The 16,275-nt window shown below is 36.5% G+C and overlaps 1 protein-coding gene across 2 annotated transcripts in view; it reads left to right on the top strand.

Moving 5' to 3' along the window:
- ARID4A (AT-rich interaction domain 4A) overlaps window positions 1–14,800 on the top strand; it is a 46,379-nt gene extending 31,579 nt beyond the window's left edge. The window contains exons 12-23 of one of the 2 annotated variants that reach the window (XM_026053736.1): window positions 555–649; window positions 807–904; window positions 2,375–2,603; window positions 4,459–4,712; window positions 6,220–6,417; window positions 7,638–7,722; window positions 7,847–7,979; window positions 9,219–10,343; window positions 10,546–10,650; window positions 11,487–11,702; window positions 12,555–12,701; window positions 13,209–14,800. In XM_026053736.1, coding sequence (XP_025909521.1) covers window positions 555–649; window positions 807–904; window positions 2,375–2,603; window positions 4,459–4,712; window positions 6,220–6,417; window positions 7,638–7,722; window positions 7,847–7,979; window positions 9,219–10,343; window positions 10,546–10,650; window positions 11,487–11,702; window positions 12,555–12,701; window positions 13,209–13,312 — 2,789 coding nt within the window. In that variant the 3' untranslated portion in view covers window positions 13,313–14,800. Of the gene's footprint in view, window positions 1–554; window positions 650–806; window positions 905–2,374; window positions 2,604–4,458; window positions 4,713–6,219; window positions 6,418–7,637; window positions 7,723–7,846; window positions 8,049–9,218; window positions 10,344–10,545; window positions 10,651–11,486; window positions 11,703–12,554; window positions 12,702–13,208 lie in introns of both variants that reach the window. The other variant, XM_026053735.1, reaches the window with a different exon arrangement.
- Window positions 14,801–16,275: the final 1,475 nt, after the last annotated feature.

A 16,275-nucleotide genomic window follows, 5' to 3' on the forward strand; every position in this document is an offset into this window, starting at 1 on the left:
TTCCCCCCCCCCCACTGCCCCAAATAGCCATGACCCAGTGGGGCTTGAGCTGTTTCTGATCGTTCACCTGTGTATCATTTTCTGTTCCAGTGTTTCTGCTTCTTCCCAGTTCCTCTCAGACCAAAAATGTATGGGGTTAATCTTGTTGCAGATAACTATATTCCTGCATTCTTTAGATGTTCTGTAGTGTTTGTTCCAAGAGTATCTGCCCCCTCTTCAAGAGAGGAAAAGTGGGATGCAGCCAACTGGGTGGCTGATTATTACCCACATCTGAAAAGGAGTTGTAGAAATCATAAAGGAGCTGATGCCAGAATACTAATAAATCACCCAGAAATATATGACATAGTCCAAAAAAAAAAAAAAAAAAAAGACAAAGTTTTAATATTTGGTTGGAAACTACTGACTTACAACCTTTATTAAGACTGGTTAAGTAGCAGTGTTAAACTGTAAAAAGATATTAGCAATTAAATGCTAATTGCTACATGCTAAAGAAATGGAAGAATAGTTTGTTCTTCTGTATGGTAACTTTTTTATCACTGTTTTCTTTTATTTAGGTACTCCTATCAATAAACCACCTGTTCTGGGCTACAAGGACCTTAATCTCTTCAAGCTTTTTCGATTGGTGTATCAGCAGGGTGGGTGCGACAGTGTAAGTGTCAGATGTTTTCTAAGCCCAATATGTCTCATTATTCCTAAAGGTTGTGGCCTATGTCTGCATTAAATTCTTTCTTTCTTTATTTTTCTTGTTTAACAAAACATGAAAATGTTTTTTTTTCTCTTTTTCCTCTCCCTCTTCCCCCCTCCAGATTGAGAGTGGAGCTGTATGGAAGCAAATTTATATGGACCTTGGCATTCCTATTTTGAACTCGGCTGCTTCCTACAATGTAAAAACTGCTTATAGAAAGTAAGTTCTTCCGTTGTATAATGGTAATAAATTTTTAATAGCGTGAGTAATATTCAAGAAGTTTCTGATAGATTAATGGAGCAATAGTTGACATTCTTCACGCTTTATGATCAGTTCTGAGCATTTTCCAGTGCCACAGCTTGAGATACTTGGGAACGAAGGAGCGCTCAGGGCTGTGTAAGAGCCTGTTGTTGTATTAGATGAGCTCGGCTCATTYTCTTATCATGGGACCTTTGTTGTCGACAGGTGATCCTGCTGTTTTGGAGTATGACAATRCAATTTATTAAAAAACAGAAAACCCACAAAAAAACTTTGACAGATTTAGCTTTGCAGTTTATGGTGATTAACAAGAAGGGACTCRGTCCCTAGTTGCATGCTCATTAAAGACTGGGAATGCTGCATGCAGTGAGCAGAATTTTAATAGTTTCTTTAACTTCCTGTCAAATGTTGATAGATAGACATGTTTCAGATTGCATATCTAGACATTGTATCTATGTTGATTCTGTAAAGTAATGGCTTCAGGGCATAATAATSTACATTACTATCACAGATGTGACTAGACTGAGTAGTTATTACTACCATGACTGTGTAAAACTTTTCATTCTAACCCCTGGTTTTCAGTTGTGTTTTAACTTCCGAAATGGAAACCTTTTAGGGATGACATTTTTCAGGCTCATTTGCTAAATAAAGATTATTTTTATTATTTATTCTCCTGAAAGTCTGAACAAGAAACAATTGGGCTTTTTGAGTAAAAGGGAAGAATGAGGTTCTCTGACTCGAAACTAAGGAAATTTGATTGAATAGGGATGACTAATGACTCAACTCATGTTAATGTTGATGAAGATGAAAATATTCAGACTGTCTTCAGTGGGATTTGAACTGGGCACATATTTAAGGTCTGTATTTTACAGAGAAGAGTACGTATCATATAAAAGAGTAATTGGTAAATATGTGCTAGGTTAATGTTAGACACGTGTGGACACATGAACGTTTGTTGGAGTTYTGCATATCTGTTCTTTGTGGGTTGTATTATACAACCTACAATAAATATAAGCTAGTTGTATTGCTCTCACCTGTAACTGCAGTGTGCACACAGGCAGCGACCAGAGAAGAAGCTGATGCATGGCAACTTGTTACCATGAGGTAACTTGTTTGTTTGCCCATATTCTGATGGTTTTAGCTGTCATTGTGCATTTGAAAAACAGCATATATGTTCTTTTACTATCACAAATATTTAATTGGATGGGGATAAAGTTAAATTTGTGGACAGTGCTTGTGTGTACATGCAKTGTTTCCTTTCTCACGACTTGACTTGTGTGCTTCTCTGTTTCATTTCAAAACCTCTCTTCTTCCCTTTCCCTGATATTACTGATCCTCTTGCTTTTCTGTGAGCAGGAGAGTAAGCTTTATGCACTTCGTTAGATAAAAAAAAAAGTGAACATAAAAATGAAACTTTATTTGTGCATCTAGGTATCTTTATGGTTTTGAAGAGTACTGCCGTTCTGCAAACATTCAGTTTAGGACTATCCATCACAATGAACCAAAAGTGGTAGAAGTCGTCCAGAAGCACGAGGAGCCAATGGAGGAGAGTGTAAAAGAAGAACAAAAAATGCCCCCTACAGAAGTCAAGAAAGAAGCAGAAGAAAATTTTTCCAGCAGTGAAAGTGAGAAAGAAGAAATAGAACTAAGATCCCCAAGGGTAAGGAGCTTGAACTGCTTTCCTGCTCAGCACTTAACAGAACCCTTTTGTGCACAACACAGTCTACCTAATGAGTTTTCCTTTGTGCAGTGATTGTACATTGGAATTAGYGTACTTGTACAAGCGTAGGACAGGCTTCTCGAGCACAGGGTTGGTGTTTGCTTGTTAATTGTGTTCTACCTGTCAGCAGTTTTGATGATTTCCTCGCATCCTAAGCCCTTACGGGATTTGCTCAGGCCATGTTTTATATCAGATGCCTTTAGTTGGGGATAGTTTGAGAGCTGTTGAGAGCTATTTCAGCAGAGATAGAACTCACTCAGTGGGAGAATTTGGATTGAGGGTGAGCATTTCCTCTGACAGAAGGAACTTGGAGCTTTCCTGCAGAAAGCAGGAATGATCAAGGGGCTGCTACAAGCTTGAGAATCAAGAGGAGTGAGAGAATCAAGAGGAGTGGGGGTTTGTTGTTGTTTTCTGTCATAGTATTCCTTAATAAAAGGAACCCAGCATATAGGGAAAAGGAAAGAGTATACACACTTTTTTAAAACTTTTCCTGTCTTTGGATACTGTCAAGATGAGGGTTATGTTAGTATTGACATAGATAAGACTAGATCCAGCTAGTGCATATTTAGCCTGATGTAGTATACAAGAACAGTTTGAAGGTGTTTTCTTAGCTTTATGCAGAACAGRAACATGACTGGCTGAGTGCTCTGCAGTGCTCTTGCAAATTCTGTTAGCAAGATGTTGTGGATTCCTTATTAGAGCAAGATCATTGAAGGAAAAGGAAATGCTAGTTTTTAAATTGTTGAAATTAAAAAATCTGTTAAAGTAAAATAAGTAATTTTATTGAAGTACTTCTATATTTAAGTGTAAACGTAACTTTAGGTATGTATTGAGTGTGTCATTTCTACCTAACTAGCAGTGACTTTTCATAGGTGGATCAATCATAGGTGGACTTTTCATAGGTCTTCATTTTGTGACTTTAAAAAAAAAAAAAGAAAAAAAAAAAAAAAAGAGAGAGAGATTTTTTTGAGGAAACTATATGTAACTTTCTTATCATAGCTCTCAATTATTTAGTAATTAAATAATGTTTAAATATGTATTTTGTTACTTTATAAATCCAGTCACTACCTATCTGTTTATGAATGTTTACAATTTCCAAGGGTTTGTCATTATACTATTATAAATTTTCATTTGGATAGTGGCTTCATTATTGTCATTTTTGGATGGCTTCTGAATAATTTATAATGTATGTTATTTATAATAAAGGAACTTTTAAAACACATTGCTTAAAATGTGTTTTAGAAGAGATTATTACAAAGCAGTGACCCTATCCAAAAGGCTTTTATTAACAAAATGAGAAACTTGTAGTAGACCACTACAAGAAACAGGAAATAGTAGAGAGGARTTGTCCAGCTCCTTGAAATATCTTTTATACGTTAATGCACTGCAGCATTTKGGGTTTGTTTTTGTTCTGAAAGCTGACAAGTTTGTATTCTTTGAAATCAACAGATGGTTATTTGGCTTGAGGATGGTGGAAGTAAGATATCTTGTCTCAGTAGCCCAGTGCAAACATTTACTTGCTGTTATTGCTGTGGTCAACCAAAGAAGAATCTGACTCTATATCAGGGGCAACAGCCCTTATGGGTCTAATTAAATGTCTTAAAATCTCCTAGAAGCTAATTGGAAACGAATAGTCTTTATTTCAGACCATTGCTGTGTTTCCATTTTGCCTGTTCCTCAATAAGCAGACTTTTAAAGTTGCTAGCGTATAACTCAGAAAAAAAAAATCACTTTTTGGTGTTATCTTCAGCTTAGGTGAAGGTGAGTATATCAGTAATTTTTATTTCTACCCTAGGGCCGGAGAAGACTTGTCCGTGATACAACCCCTGCTAAAAAAGATAGCGAAGAGGATAAAACACAAGACAAATTAAAAGACAGTAACAAAGAAAATAAAGATCTGGAGGAAACAGCACCTGAAACTGCAGAAAAGAAAGAAAATGAAGCTTCCCTAGGGAGAAAAACTACACCAAAGCAAAAAGAGAAAAGAATGAAAAAACAGGAGGAATCTGACAAAGAGTCTGATGAAGAGGAAGAGCGGCAGAGGGAGAGGTAAACAGCAACTTGTATCACTTCACTTTAAGTATAGCTGTATTGTGATAGAGCCATACTCCAAACAAAGGGATACTTGGAACTCAAGATATGTCCAGATCCTAAGATGTGGAAGTCACAGACTTAATTTGCTCAGATGGGTAAAAAAGGCAAAATTGTGTTTCAAGAGCCCCCAGTACTTCCATAGAGGATAATTTCTGGCACATACCAGGCAGTATTTTCACTTCATTTTCCTTGAAGACCCTGCCAAGGGTAAAATGCTTAAATAACATTTTGGAGGCTGCTCAGAAGCTTTGCTTATAGGAATGTTGTCCTGAACAGCCCAAACACTATTTCAGCCCCATTGCAGAGACACGTCTGAGCCCATATCACTTGCCACATTGTCATTGCTCTGTGGAAGTGTGCAGGTGCATCATTCCTCTTTATGTATTCCTTAAGCATGTACAGACAAAGAGTAAGACAGAGTAGAAGGATGCAGGTGCTCTATGGATGGTGGGCAACTGTTTTGGGCACTTAAAATACAAATGGATGAGGTAGTTTCTTTTCCTCCGCTGTTTCTTCATCCATCCACTGTTCTGTGTTTGCTCTCTACGTCTCTTCATTGAATCCTTGTCAACCCAACTTTTGTCTTCTCTTTCTTTCTCTTTTGCTGAACTTCCTACACTATTTTTCTTGTTTTTGGTGGCTAGACACAAGTTGACACTAAAAAAGATGTGATAGGTGTGTTGCATATCTTCTTCTGAAGAGCTTTGACAAGTGGAAATGACACACAATTATTTTAGAGCGGCACCGTGGAGTCGAAAGGGAAATTTTGCAGTATATCATAGCATGCAGAAATTCACTCCAATGAAGGTACAATGTGGGTGTGCAGGGACTGCTGAGGAGTGTCAGGTAACTAAGATATCAAAGACTGTTGGTCTTTATCTACGTGGTGGGTACCTGTCATCTTTTTTCTTTTAGTTGWATGCTAAGATAGCTCTTACCATAAACTAGCAAATACATATATTTTTCTTAATTAAAAGCAAACTCCAATTATTATTTTACAATTTCTTTGTTTCCTCAGGACGTCTTTCTTTTTAAAAAAAAACTTTTTTTTTCAAGTTCATCCTAAAAATGGAGACAAATATATTAAATTGTTTAAAATATATTTTACAATTAGCTCTTCCTTTTAGGAGCAGGACAGTGAATTGACTTTGTCTTTTCTTATTCAAAATATCAATTCCCCAAAAAAAAGCCTTAGGCTTTGAAATAGCTATATRCATAATTAAGTTAAAATGTGATATGTTAATATTTCTAGATGTTATTGATAATTACCTCTGTTCTCTTTTGAATAAATCTTGCTTCTGACTGGAAAAGCTATGTCCAGCTAGCATCAGACAGTGCAGCATGCCGAAAATGAGAAAAAAATTACAGYCTTTTTCCTTCGTGATAGCTTGACTCTGCTAGTTAAATGTTATAACTTTGCTTGTTACTAATTAGTGGACATTTCAAATATATTTTACTGTAGAGAGGAAATTGAAAACAAAGGCGAGTCGGAAGGTGAAGAGGATGAGGAAGATGCCGAGCCCTGCCTGACTGGAACCAAAGTGAAAGTAAAATACGGGCGTGGAAAAACTCAGAAAATTTACGAAGCCAGTATTAAAAGCACAGAAATTGATGACGGAGAGGTTTTATATTTAGTTCATTACTATGGATGGAATGTAAGGTGAGAAGGACAAATTGCCATTTCTTTTCCTTTACTTTTTTTTTGAATATTAATATTTGCAAAAGTATCTTTGTTCTTGAGGAGGAAAAAAAGAGAAAGATAATTAGCAACTTGGCTGCAAACTGAATTAGTAGCTTGTGAGCTGGATCTGACTCTGTCACATTTTCCAGTGTTACTGATTTTGTTCGTGGTATGATCCTGTTCGGCTGAAATTTTCAAAAATGACTTGTTTGTGTATTTTCACATTTTCATCTTGCTTAAAGGSGAGGATCCCTGTAATTTGTGCTAACTGGTGTTGGCAACATCATAGTCATATTTCAAAGACTCACTGACAGCGGTGGAGACRTCTACAATGAGAAGAGTACCAATTTTGACAGTGAAAATTACTCTTGTATTGACTACTAACTGTGATTATAAAAGCAATTGTTGTATAGAGGAGATGGGACAGAGCTAAGCAGCAATGAACTATGAGAAGAAAGTCATCAGGTGCTTCTCTTGGCAGCCGTGCTTCTACTATTTGAATAGTGCTCTAGACATGGCTTTTTTTTTCCCCTTAAGAACACTGTGCTCATGTACACAAAAATATCATAAAATTGATTACATCGTCATTTTTAAAAGAATAAAACTTCTTTTTATATATAAGTTAAGACTTACCTAGTCCATAAGCTTCTAAGCAAACCAAGCAATTTTCTTTGTGGCAACATAATGCAAGTTTATAGGTCTCACCTGTCACCACTTCCCACCTCCCCCCCAATATTTGTCTAATCCTTTATCATGTTAATAACTCAGAAGATCTTTGAGGAGCATATTTGGTGGAGTGTTTGTGTTTTTTGGAATACAGTTTGTTGCCGTAATTTTAAAACTATATTTAAAAAATAAATGGGTATGTTTACTGCTGGGATATGAGAGACAGGGAGTGGTGATAACTGACTTTCTGTATATTGTGTGGAACTGGAAGAGAGGTTGTTAGCATGGGAATAGGCAGTTTGTACCTCCGGTCTCTCCTCCCTTTATTTTCCTAGCAGTTGTTTTAGGATCTTAGAGATAGATTTTTAATGGATTGGAAATTCAGTTTTTCTAATACCCACTACCATATCTTTTGATAAATACATGTTCTACATTCTTTCTTTAATAAAAATTTTCTGTAATTCAATTTCTTTATACCTGAAATAGCAAACAACTTTTTATATGAAATAACAACAATGCTATTTACCTTTTAGATACGATGAGTGGGTGAAAGCTGATCGGATTATCTGGCCTTTGGAGAAAGGAGGACCAAAGAAAAAACAGAAGAAAAAGGCAAAAGTAATATTTATGTATCAATTCTTATSGGACTGTGTGTGCTGATTCTGCCTGTTCCATTTTCCTTCATTTAAAAAAAAAAAATGAAGCAATTTCATATGGATGAAATATTTTTTTTCCCTCTCAGAATAAAGACGACAGTGAAAAGGATGAAAAGAAAGATGAGGAGAAGCAGAAGTCAAAGCGTGGGCGCCCCCCCCTGAAATCCACCCTTSCATCAAACACATCTTGCAGCTTGTCCAAAACGCCGACTAGCGAAGGTAAATCCGGAGCCAGAAGTGCATGGAACAGCCTGTCCGATTCCTCCCCGCTGCCAAACGGAACGGAAGGTACAGCTGCTGCCTCTGCCGTGGCCGTGCGTGTGAGCAGCGGCGTGTGAACAGCTCGGCAGTGACCTGGCAGCAAATCCACTGAGCACGGCGCTGGCAGCAGCTCCAGAGTCCTGCTCAATCAGCCCCTTTACTAGCAATATAACCAGAACACATTTTAGGTGCAGATTTTATAAAAAAATCAATTTTTGATTTGAGCAACACCTCACAGGCAGACGGGATGTAGCTCAGGAATGTTTGATTCTGATAGAGGATCAAATAGTGAGTGATCTCAGTCGTGCATATTGTTTTTTCTTTTGAGGATTTTTTAATACCAAAAGCAATTTAATTTTTCTCCCTGTGATTTTTATTGAGGTAGTTGCATTGGCRCTTGCTGGAGAGCAGAGTTTTCTCACCAAAGAGCAGTGGCATAGAAATGACTGAGAGAATGATCCCGTATTCTTTAGCCAGAACCCTTCAGTCCTTATCCTGAGCTGACCAAGTCTATAGCAGGACAGGGACAGACCTTACCGTGATAATTAAGTTCCCAACCTCAATACTGCATCATCCAGTGACGAAGTTAATTATGAGCAAATGACAGCAACATCTTCAGTATTTTTTGAACCTCTGTSAACAAGAACTCGTTAAATACTCTCCCTCAGTGCAGGTCCCTGAATAATCTTACGGCAACATGCTAATGCTTGCTCTGTATCAGGTGCATGATGTGTACAATAATTTAGCAATGAAACATCCAGCCCTCTGCTGCTGGTGTGTTTTGTTGTTGTTTTTGTCTTGTAATGCCAGACAAGGGAGACCGGATCTGTAGGTGGATAAAAACAACAGATGATAGAGATCTGTAAGGGCCTTTTTGCTTCTCTAAGCTGTTGATGTTGTCTTATGGGGAAATAGTAAACACTAGCAAAAATTGCTCTCTAATGAATGATTACTATGTAGGTTCATGGAGGTCTTAAAAGCAGCAATAAGAAATGTAGTCCATGTTGACCTACATGTGGTTTTTTTGTTTATTTACATTTTAAATAGTTCAACATCATTTTATAGAAAAGGAAAAAATAAAAAAGGAAAAATGTACTGTATTGGGAGAAAAAAGTTTTTGCGTGGTTGAAATACTAAATTTTACTTTAATAGTTGACTTAAGGTGCCGTTTTCTTTCTTTTTTTAAATCTTTTGCAGAATCTGGCTCATCTGACAGTGAAGCAGATGAGTCATCTGAGAAGATTTTGAATGAAGAATTTTCTCCAGAAACTTCAGAACTGGAAAAAAATGAAAAACTGAATGATGAAAAGCTAGACGAAGAAAACCCAAAGATTCCTCATGCATTGAAAGAAAATGACAGGACTCAAGTGCCACCATTAGAAACATTGAAACTGGAAGTTGAAGAAAATGAGCAAATCATTCAGATTTTTGGAAATAAAACAGAACAAATGGAAGAAATCAAAAGAGAAGCTGAAAAATCGCCTAAAGGGAAAGGCAGAAGGAGCAAGACAAAAGATCCTTGTCTAGAGAACACAAAGGTTTCGTCAGGAAGCCAAGAAGAGGTAGCAAAYGACTCTCTCGTAGAATCTGAAAGATTAGATGTGTCTTCCAGGGACTGTCGGGAGATTTCCAGCACTACTGAAAGTGAAACAGAACTCTGTACAAAAGATAAGAAACTTTTGAAAAGGAAAACTGTGGAACAAGCATCACCTGAGAAGAGAAATCGACGGGAGAGTGAGATGGAAGTGCCAAATATTGTCTCTGAAGAGAGGACCAATGAATGTACTGGGGCAGAGGAATGTAAAAGGTTGAATGCTGAAGAGTCGCTCGGGGCTGAGAATGAGGAAATGCCATCCTTGGTGGCAGAGCCCGTTCAGCACGGGCAGCAACTGAGGAGTGAAAGCTTCCAAKGTCCATCTGAAGAAAATGAGAACGTTCCCTTAAAAGATGAGGATGACTCAATGCCTCAGATTGGTCCTGAAACTTTACTCTGCCATGAGGTAGACTTGGATGACTTGGATGAAAAGGAGAAGAGCGGCAGTGAAGACACAATATCCGAAAAGCCAGACCCTCATACTTCAGCTCAGCCTGCCTTACCCSCCACTGTCCAGTCGAGCTTTTCGGTGGCCTCCCCTCTTGCCCTTAGTCAGGATGAATCACGCAGTATCAAAAGTGAGAGCGACGTGACTATCGAAGTGGACAGCGTGGCAGAAGAGTCCCAAGAAGGTCTCTGTGAAAGTGAGTCTGCAAATGGCTTTGAAGCCAGTACTACATCAAGCAGCTGCAGTATAGCAGTGCAAGAGAGAGAGATGGGAGAAAAGGGTGAGCACTTTTCTGTTGAAAACTCATTCTCTGTAATGATTTCCGAGGTGATTTTTGTCTGGTGTGGGCTTTTTTTTTTTTTTTTGCCTAAAAATATATATATATTTTTTCTCATTTCTCATCTAGTTTTAAATGTTTGCTGCTTGTAAATGAACTTGACAGTAGCATAAATATTGAGGCTTTTTTTTCTCCCCACCTTTAGGTCAAAAAAGACCCAGTGATAGCAACAGTGGAACACTGGCAAAAAAACAAAAGCGTACTCCAAAGCGAACAAGTGCTGCAGCCAAAAATGAGAAGAATGGAACAGGTACAGTCCTAGGAAATTACCTGTGCTGTCTTACAAATGTGTGTACGTAGCCACTGTTCTCACTGATGCTCACTGCTTTTGTGGGATTTGATCAAAATTTGAAGCTGAGTGAGTCATTATATTCGGTGCTTTCAAGAGTATTGCTGGAAATATAATATATTGCCTGCCATACAATGTTCAAACATAAATTTAAAAATATTTTTAAAAAAATTACTTAAAAAAATCTACCTGCAGTGATATTATTGTGATAATCCTGTTCTTATTCATATAAGAATCATAGCTTTAAAATTTCGGTTAATTGTTAGAGCTTTTCTGCTTCTGGTAATATTCCAGACCTAGTTTTTAGATGTTTAAAGCAGTTTAGTAAATACTGATGTAAGTAAAAAATCCTTTCTGAATGTTCTGTATCTCTTGCCTATTTTTGAAGTGGCTTGTGCCATCTACATGCACTAATGCAGTTTTATTTTTAGAAAAGTAACYCTACTGTCTTTTTATATAAAAAACTAAAAAACACTAAAAAAATTCTCTGACTTCAGACARTTTGGTTTGTTTGAAATAAGCTTTGTACTGCTTATGTAGAACTTTTTAACTTCAGCCCTTTAACTAAAGACCTAGTCAGCCTTGACTGCTCTTAGTTTTAATTACAAGCAGGATTGAAAATTCAGTGCATGCTTTATCAACTAAAGTTATGTATTATATCTGATCCAGTTTATTTTCTGTGTGTATTCCAGATTCTGGATAAGCAAGAGCACGTTTTATTTATACTTTTCTGAGTATAACAAACTTAAAAATGCCAGGGTTTTGTTTTGAAGTACAAACAATTTTTCTCACTGCAGGACAAAGTAGTGACAGTGAAGACCTTCCTGTCCTGGACAGTGCAAGTAAATGCACTCCTGTAAAACACATAGGTGCATCCAAACCACAGAAGATTTCTCGATCACCTGCAAGAGTGATTTCACCTCAYATCAAGGATGGAGAAAAGGACAAACACAGAGAGAAACACCACCACCAGAATGCTTCCCCTAGAGTGTACAAGTGGAGTTTTCAGCTCAGTAAGAACTCTTTAAAATCATCTTAAATTTTGAAGCATAAAAATGAAACTGTATTGATTCAAGATCTAGGACCTAGACGTTCTAGAGCAGGTTCATCAAAATGAAYAGCTCTAAAATGAACTGTTAATCCCATGTAAAGCTTCCCAGCTCACACGTTTAAAAAAAAATCATCATGACAGAGTCTGAGGGTTTGGTTTTTCTTTTTCTCTTTTTTTTTTCCTTTTCTCCAGTCAGTTACCCTAGGGACTCCTGTTCATCTTCAGCAAAGTTTGGGATATGAAACATTCATATGTCTCTAAAAACAAGCAAACAAAAAGTAGCATGAAGTCCCAGCTTTTAGTTGATTCAAGGCATTAAATTGCCATTCTGGAGTCAGTGAGCAGCACTAGCTGCTATGATTTTCTTTTATTGTTAAAAATACAGTGTAGAACTAGTATAAAGAACATAAAGACAATTTTTGGAATCCATCTGTYGAACTCTTACCTCCCCCAGTGATGCCTTCCTGTTCAGTAGCTTTCATTAAGAGTGGGTTGTGATCATAGAAAGAATAGTAGAGTATTATTATATCACTTCCTCACAGTCAGCATGATTCTTATTAATGTTTTTGCACTTTGAATTAGGAGGAATGTAATAAGAAAGTTTATGTTCTAAAGGAAAAATGTGAATTTATCTATTCTATGTTACATATATATATATATATATATATATATATGCGCCTTTTTGGTGTAGTGTTATGAAAATGTGTTCTCCTTCATATTACATCACATATAATCTGAGAACTGCACTCATTTGCTTAAAATTATCTTGCCAAAGGAACATCTATGTCTTCTTTCTCTTCTTCCCACTTTAAAGATGAGCTCGACAATATGAGCAGCACTGAAAGGATCTCCTTCTTACAAGAAAAACTACAGGAAATCCGAAAATATTAYATGTCCCTGAAGTCAGAAGTAGCAACCATAGACAGGAGAAGAAAACGATTAAAAAAGAAAGATAGAGAAGGTAACTTTCATATTTGCTTTATTCTTCCCATGAGATGCTTTTTAGAASTCAAAACAACTAGAACTTCATTGTCAATATTTTTTTAAAAATATATAGATTTATATAGTTTATCCTGTTTCTGACTGTATATATTTGAAGAGAACATTTATTCATGGCTTTTCAAAACTAGAAGCTATCCAAAAAAAAAAATCTTTTGCCTTTTTCCTAATTTTGCTTTAAGAAATTTAGTTAGTGCCAGCTAGATCTGGTTTTCAGTCAGTGTACAGGATTGTCTGATTTATCTTTTGAGTTTCTTTTCAATTGGTCTGTAATACAGAGATGGTGAAGTTAATAATCTGGTCTATGTAAATATAATGATGAAAGCCGTCGATCAAAAAAACCCTCCAGATGAGTTTTACACAACGTGCAAAGTCTTTGAGGTCTTTCTAAAATCTGATAACCAAGCAAACCTTCATTCTGCCATGTGCTTYGGTGGCCTGATGCTGATATGCTGTTCTATATCTTCAGTGTCACACACAGGAGCATCCATGTCCTCTGCTTCATCCGACACTGGAATGAGCCCATCATCATCTTCTCCTCCCCAAAACGTGCTTGCTGTAGAATGCAGGTGATACACGTTTCTCTGCCTTGCCAGCAGCTTGCTGCCATGGACATAAATCCTGAAATTCAACCACAGAAAGCACTCAGCTGGTTTGACATTGCCAAGTATATTCTGTACACACTTCCACTGCTGGACTGTATCTGTTCTCCCCTTCTCCCCTCTTTCTTTTTGTTTGTTCGTTTAATTTACTGTTCAGAGAAATTAAGCTCATTGCTAACTGAAGGTTTGTAGGCACAATGTGACATGCTTGTCATTGTGTTTGTTTTTGTTTTGTTTTTGTTAATACAGAGAAAGGGCACTTATCAAATTTGAAAAGTTATGTCCAATGAAGCATTCAGGTGTTCTAGGGAGATCATAGAAAAGCAAGTGCACCAAGCAGACATCAGAATATTATCCAAAAGAATTGAGTAACTGCTGCACTTTCACCGAGCTGTGTTGTTAACTCTTGGTGAGTAGTTCCTCTTTGTGGAAGCACTTGCTATACAGAACTGCCAAAGTACGTGTTCAGCAATGTGCCCAGTTTTAATGGTGTAAATGGGACAAAATAAATTGTGAAAGGAAGTGTAGTTGACTGAAAACTACAGTTGTAATAAGTCTTCCACTTTTTATAGGATTTTTGAGCACACAATTATGCAAATATTTTAATGTTTATTAATGTTTACAGTGGAATTGTGAATAGGTTTTCAGTGGACTATCTTATCCCTTGACAAAAATATTTTGTCTTTTTTCTATGTAATTTCAGAGTTTTTATTTTGTTACAAAAAGACGAAAAATGAAATATATAACAACAATGAAGTTATTTAACAAGATTTCTAAAGCTGAAATTTTTGTGTAAAATAAGGTATCTTGCAACTTGTTAAATATATTTATTCAGACATTGGATGTTGTATTTTTATGTATTTTTTAAAATATTAATAAAATTGGAGAAAAAAAAGAAAAACTAGGTTAGTTCACTCTTTCGATAAACCACACCTGTCAGTTATGGCTCTCGCAGAAGGTGTTAACCAGTAGCCAAGCCTATATTTGAGGTGGGTCTGTCTGTATATCCTCCACAACATAGATCTGTAACCGGGCATCTGGGTTAAATGACTTTATTTGGAAACTTTGGCAGTCCTAGTACTTATATTGTTTTGAGGAACAAAATTTATCGGGTTGCCCTTAAGATAACTTTATCACAAATTTTTATGTTTGCTATACTGCCGAATGAATTTATATCTCCCAAAGTTGAGATGCAACAATAAAGTAAAGCAACTGTGTATGCTTTGTCTGTGGATTGTCCCACAGACAGATACATTTTGTAAATAACTCCTCCAAAACCATGTATTTAAAGCAGTTTGCATATACATTATGTATAAAGGTGATTTTTTTATCAATTTTTTTATTCATGTTTGTACATTGAAAGGGGTTCTTAACCTCTTTTTTTTTTCGGTGTTTAATATGCTGTAGAGTAATAACATAGATGCTCTAGACTGTATATCAGGATATTCTGGTTCACACGGCAGAAGATCATAACAAAACACTAGTGATGGAGTAGCATTACTAAAATTGATGTTTCTTGAAACTTCATTTTACAACATTTGTCAACTTGTGATTCCAATTCCTTCCATTTTCGCAGAAAATTAAAGAAAAAGTACTCTTGTAAATGCACTTTTTCTGTCTTTTCTTAAGCAGAGCAGAACTATCTCAATGTAAGATAAATATGGAGCTCTTTAGGCAGCATTAATAAAGGCCTTGTTTTAAACGTAGGCTTTATATTCTATTTTTATTTAAACGATTGCTCTTGTAAATGTCCAGACTTACTTGCCTAAATAGGAAAATTAATCTTCAGAAGTTGTTGTAAAGACTTTTTTCAGAGCTGACTTTTACTGTTAATTTTACAATAGCTATGAATAAAAAGCAATACTCATTTTAAAGGAACTAACATGGGTCACATTTTCTCAGATTATCTTCCAGGTTTAATATTTGCAGAAGTACATTCTAATTTCCAAGGAAATGACAAGATTAATTTATCTATTACAGAGATTCCAAACCTCTGTCTACCAAGGCCATGAAATAAGCAGACCTATACACACATATGCAACGAGTACAGATGATGGACGAGCCCTTAACAGTCTTTACTTCAGCATAGATGTTTGAAGTGTGTTTACTGACTGCATCTGCTTGTCTTTTAGGAGTCTTTAAAATATTGCAAGGACATTGAAGGTATGGTTCCCTCAAAAATACAAGTACAGTTTGCCAGAGTTGCTCCTTGCAGTAAGAAAGACTCTCTCCTTTCTTCCCTGTTTCCATCTGCTTGCCTTGCACTGGTGCTCATCAGACACCTCCTGTCTCTTCACTTTCTTCCGTATTCTCCCTAATAACTAACATTATTATCCTGGCAGAAAACTRAGCCTAGAAAAAGGTCTTTCTGCTGAGCCCCTGGCAAAGCATCTAATGTTACTGCTTTCCTAGTTTTGTCTTTCTGGCAAGAAGTGCATCAGTTGGCCGGATTATTCAGCAGATGTTTGAACACTTAAAAAAAAATTTTTTTTTTTGTCATTAGAAACTATAAGGAAAGGAAAAATACGTATGTCACAGGAGATTATCCTATACTGAAAAGCATATCACAAGAAACCCTAATAGGTCTTTTATTTCTAGCTTCTGTTTTAATCCTTTCACTTCTGCTTTGGTGACATAAATTCTAAAGTTTCTTCCAATGCCTTGAATATTTATGCTGTTTATGACAGAGTAATTATTCAGATTATTCAGAGGGGGGAAAAAGAACTTTAATAAGAGATTAGATATAGTATTTGCAAGAGCAATTACAGATAAAACACCATGTTGGTAATCTTCCATCTTCTCTCACCTTCTGCTCTTCTACAGTTCCCTCAAAATTACATACCTTAACTCAGGGTAAGCTGGGAGAGGGGAAAATGCAAAGAATTGCAGGATCAAATTCTGCTGCTATATTAGTTAAATGAACAGTGCTGTAAG

The sequence above is a fragment of the Nothoprocta perdicaria genome, unplaced genomic scaffold (assembly GCF_003342845.1).
Source record: "Nothoprocta perdicaria isolate Ctin4 unplaced genomic scaffold, notPer1 scaffold_118, whole genome shotgun sequence".
NCBI lineage: Eukaryota > Metazoa > Chordata > Aves > Tinamiformes > Tinamidae > Nothoprocta > Nothoprocta perdicaria.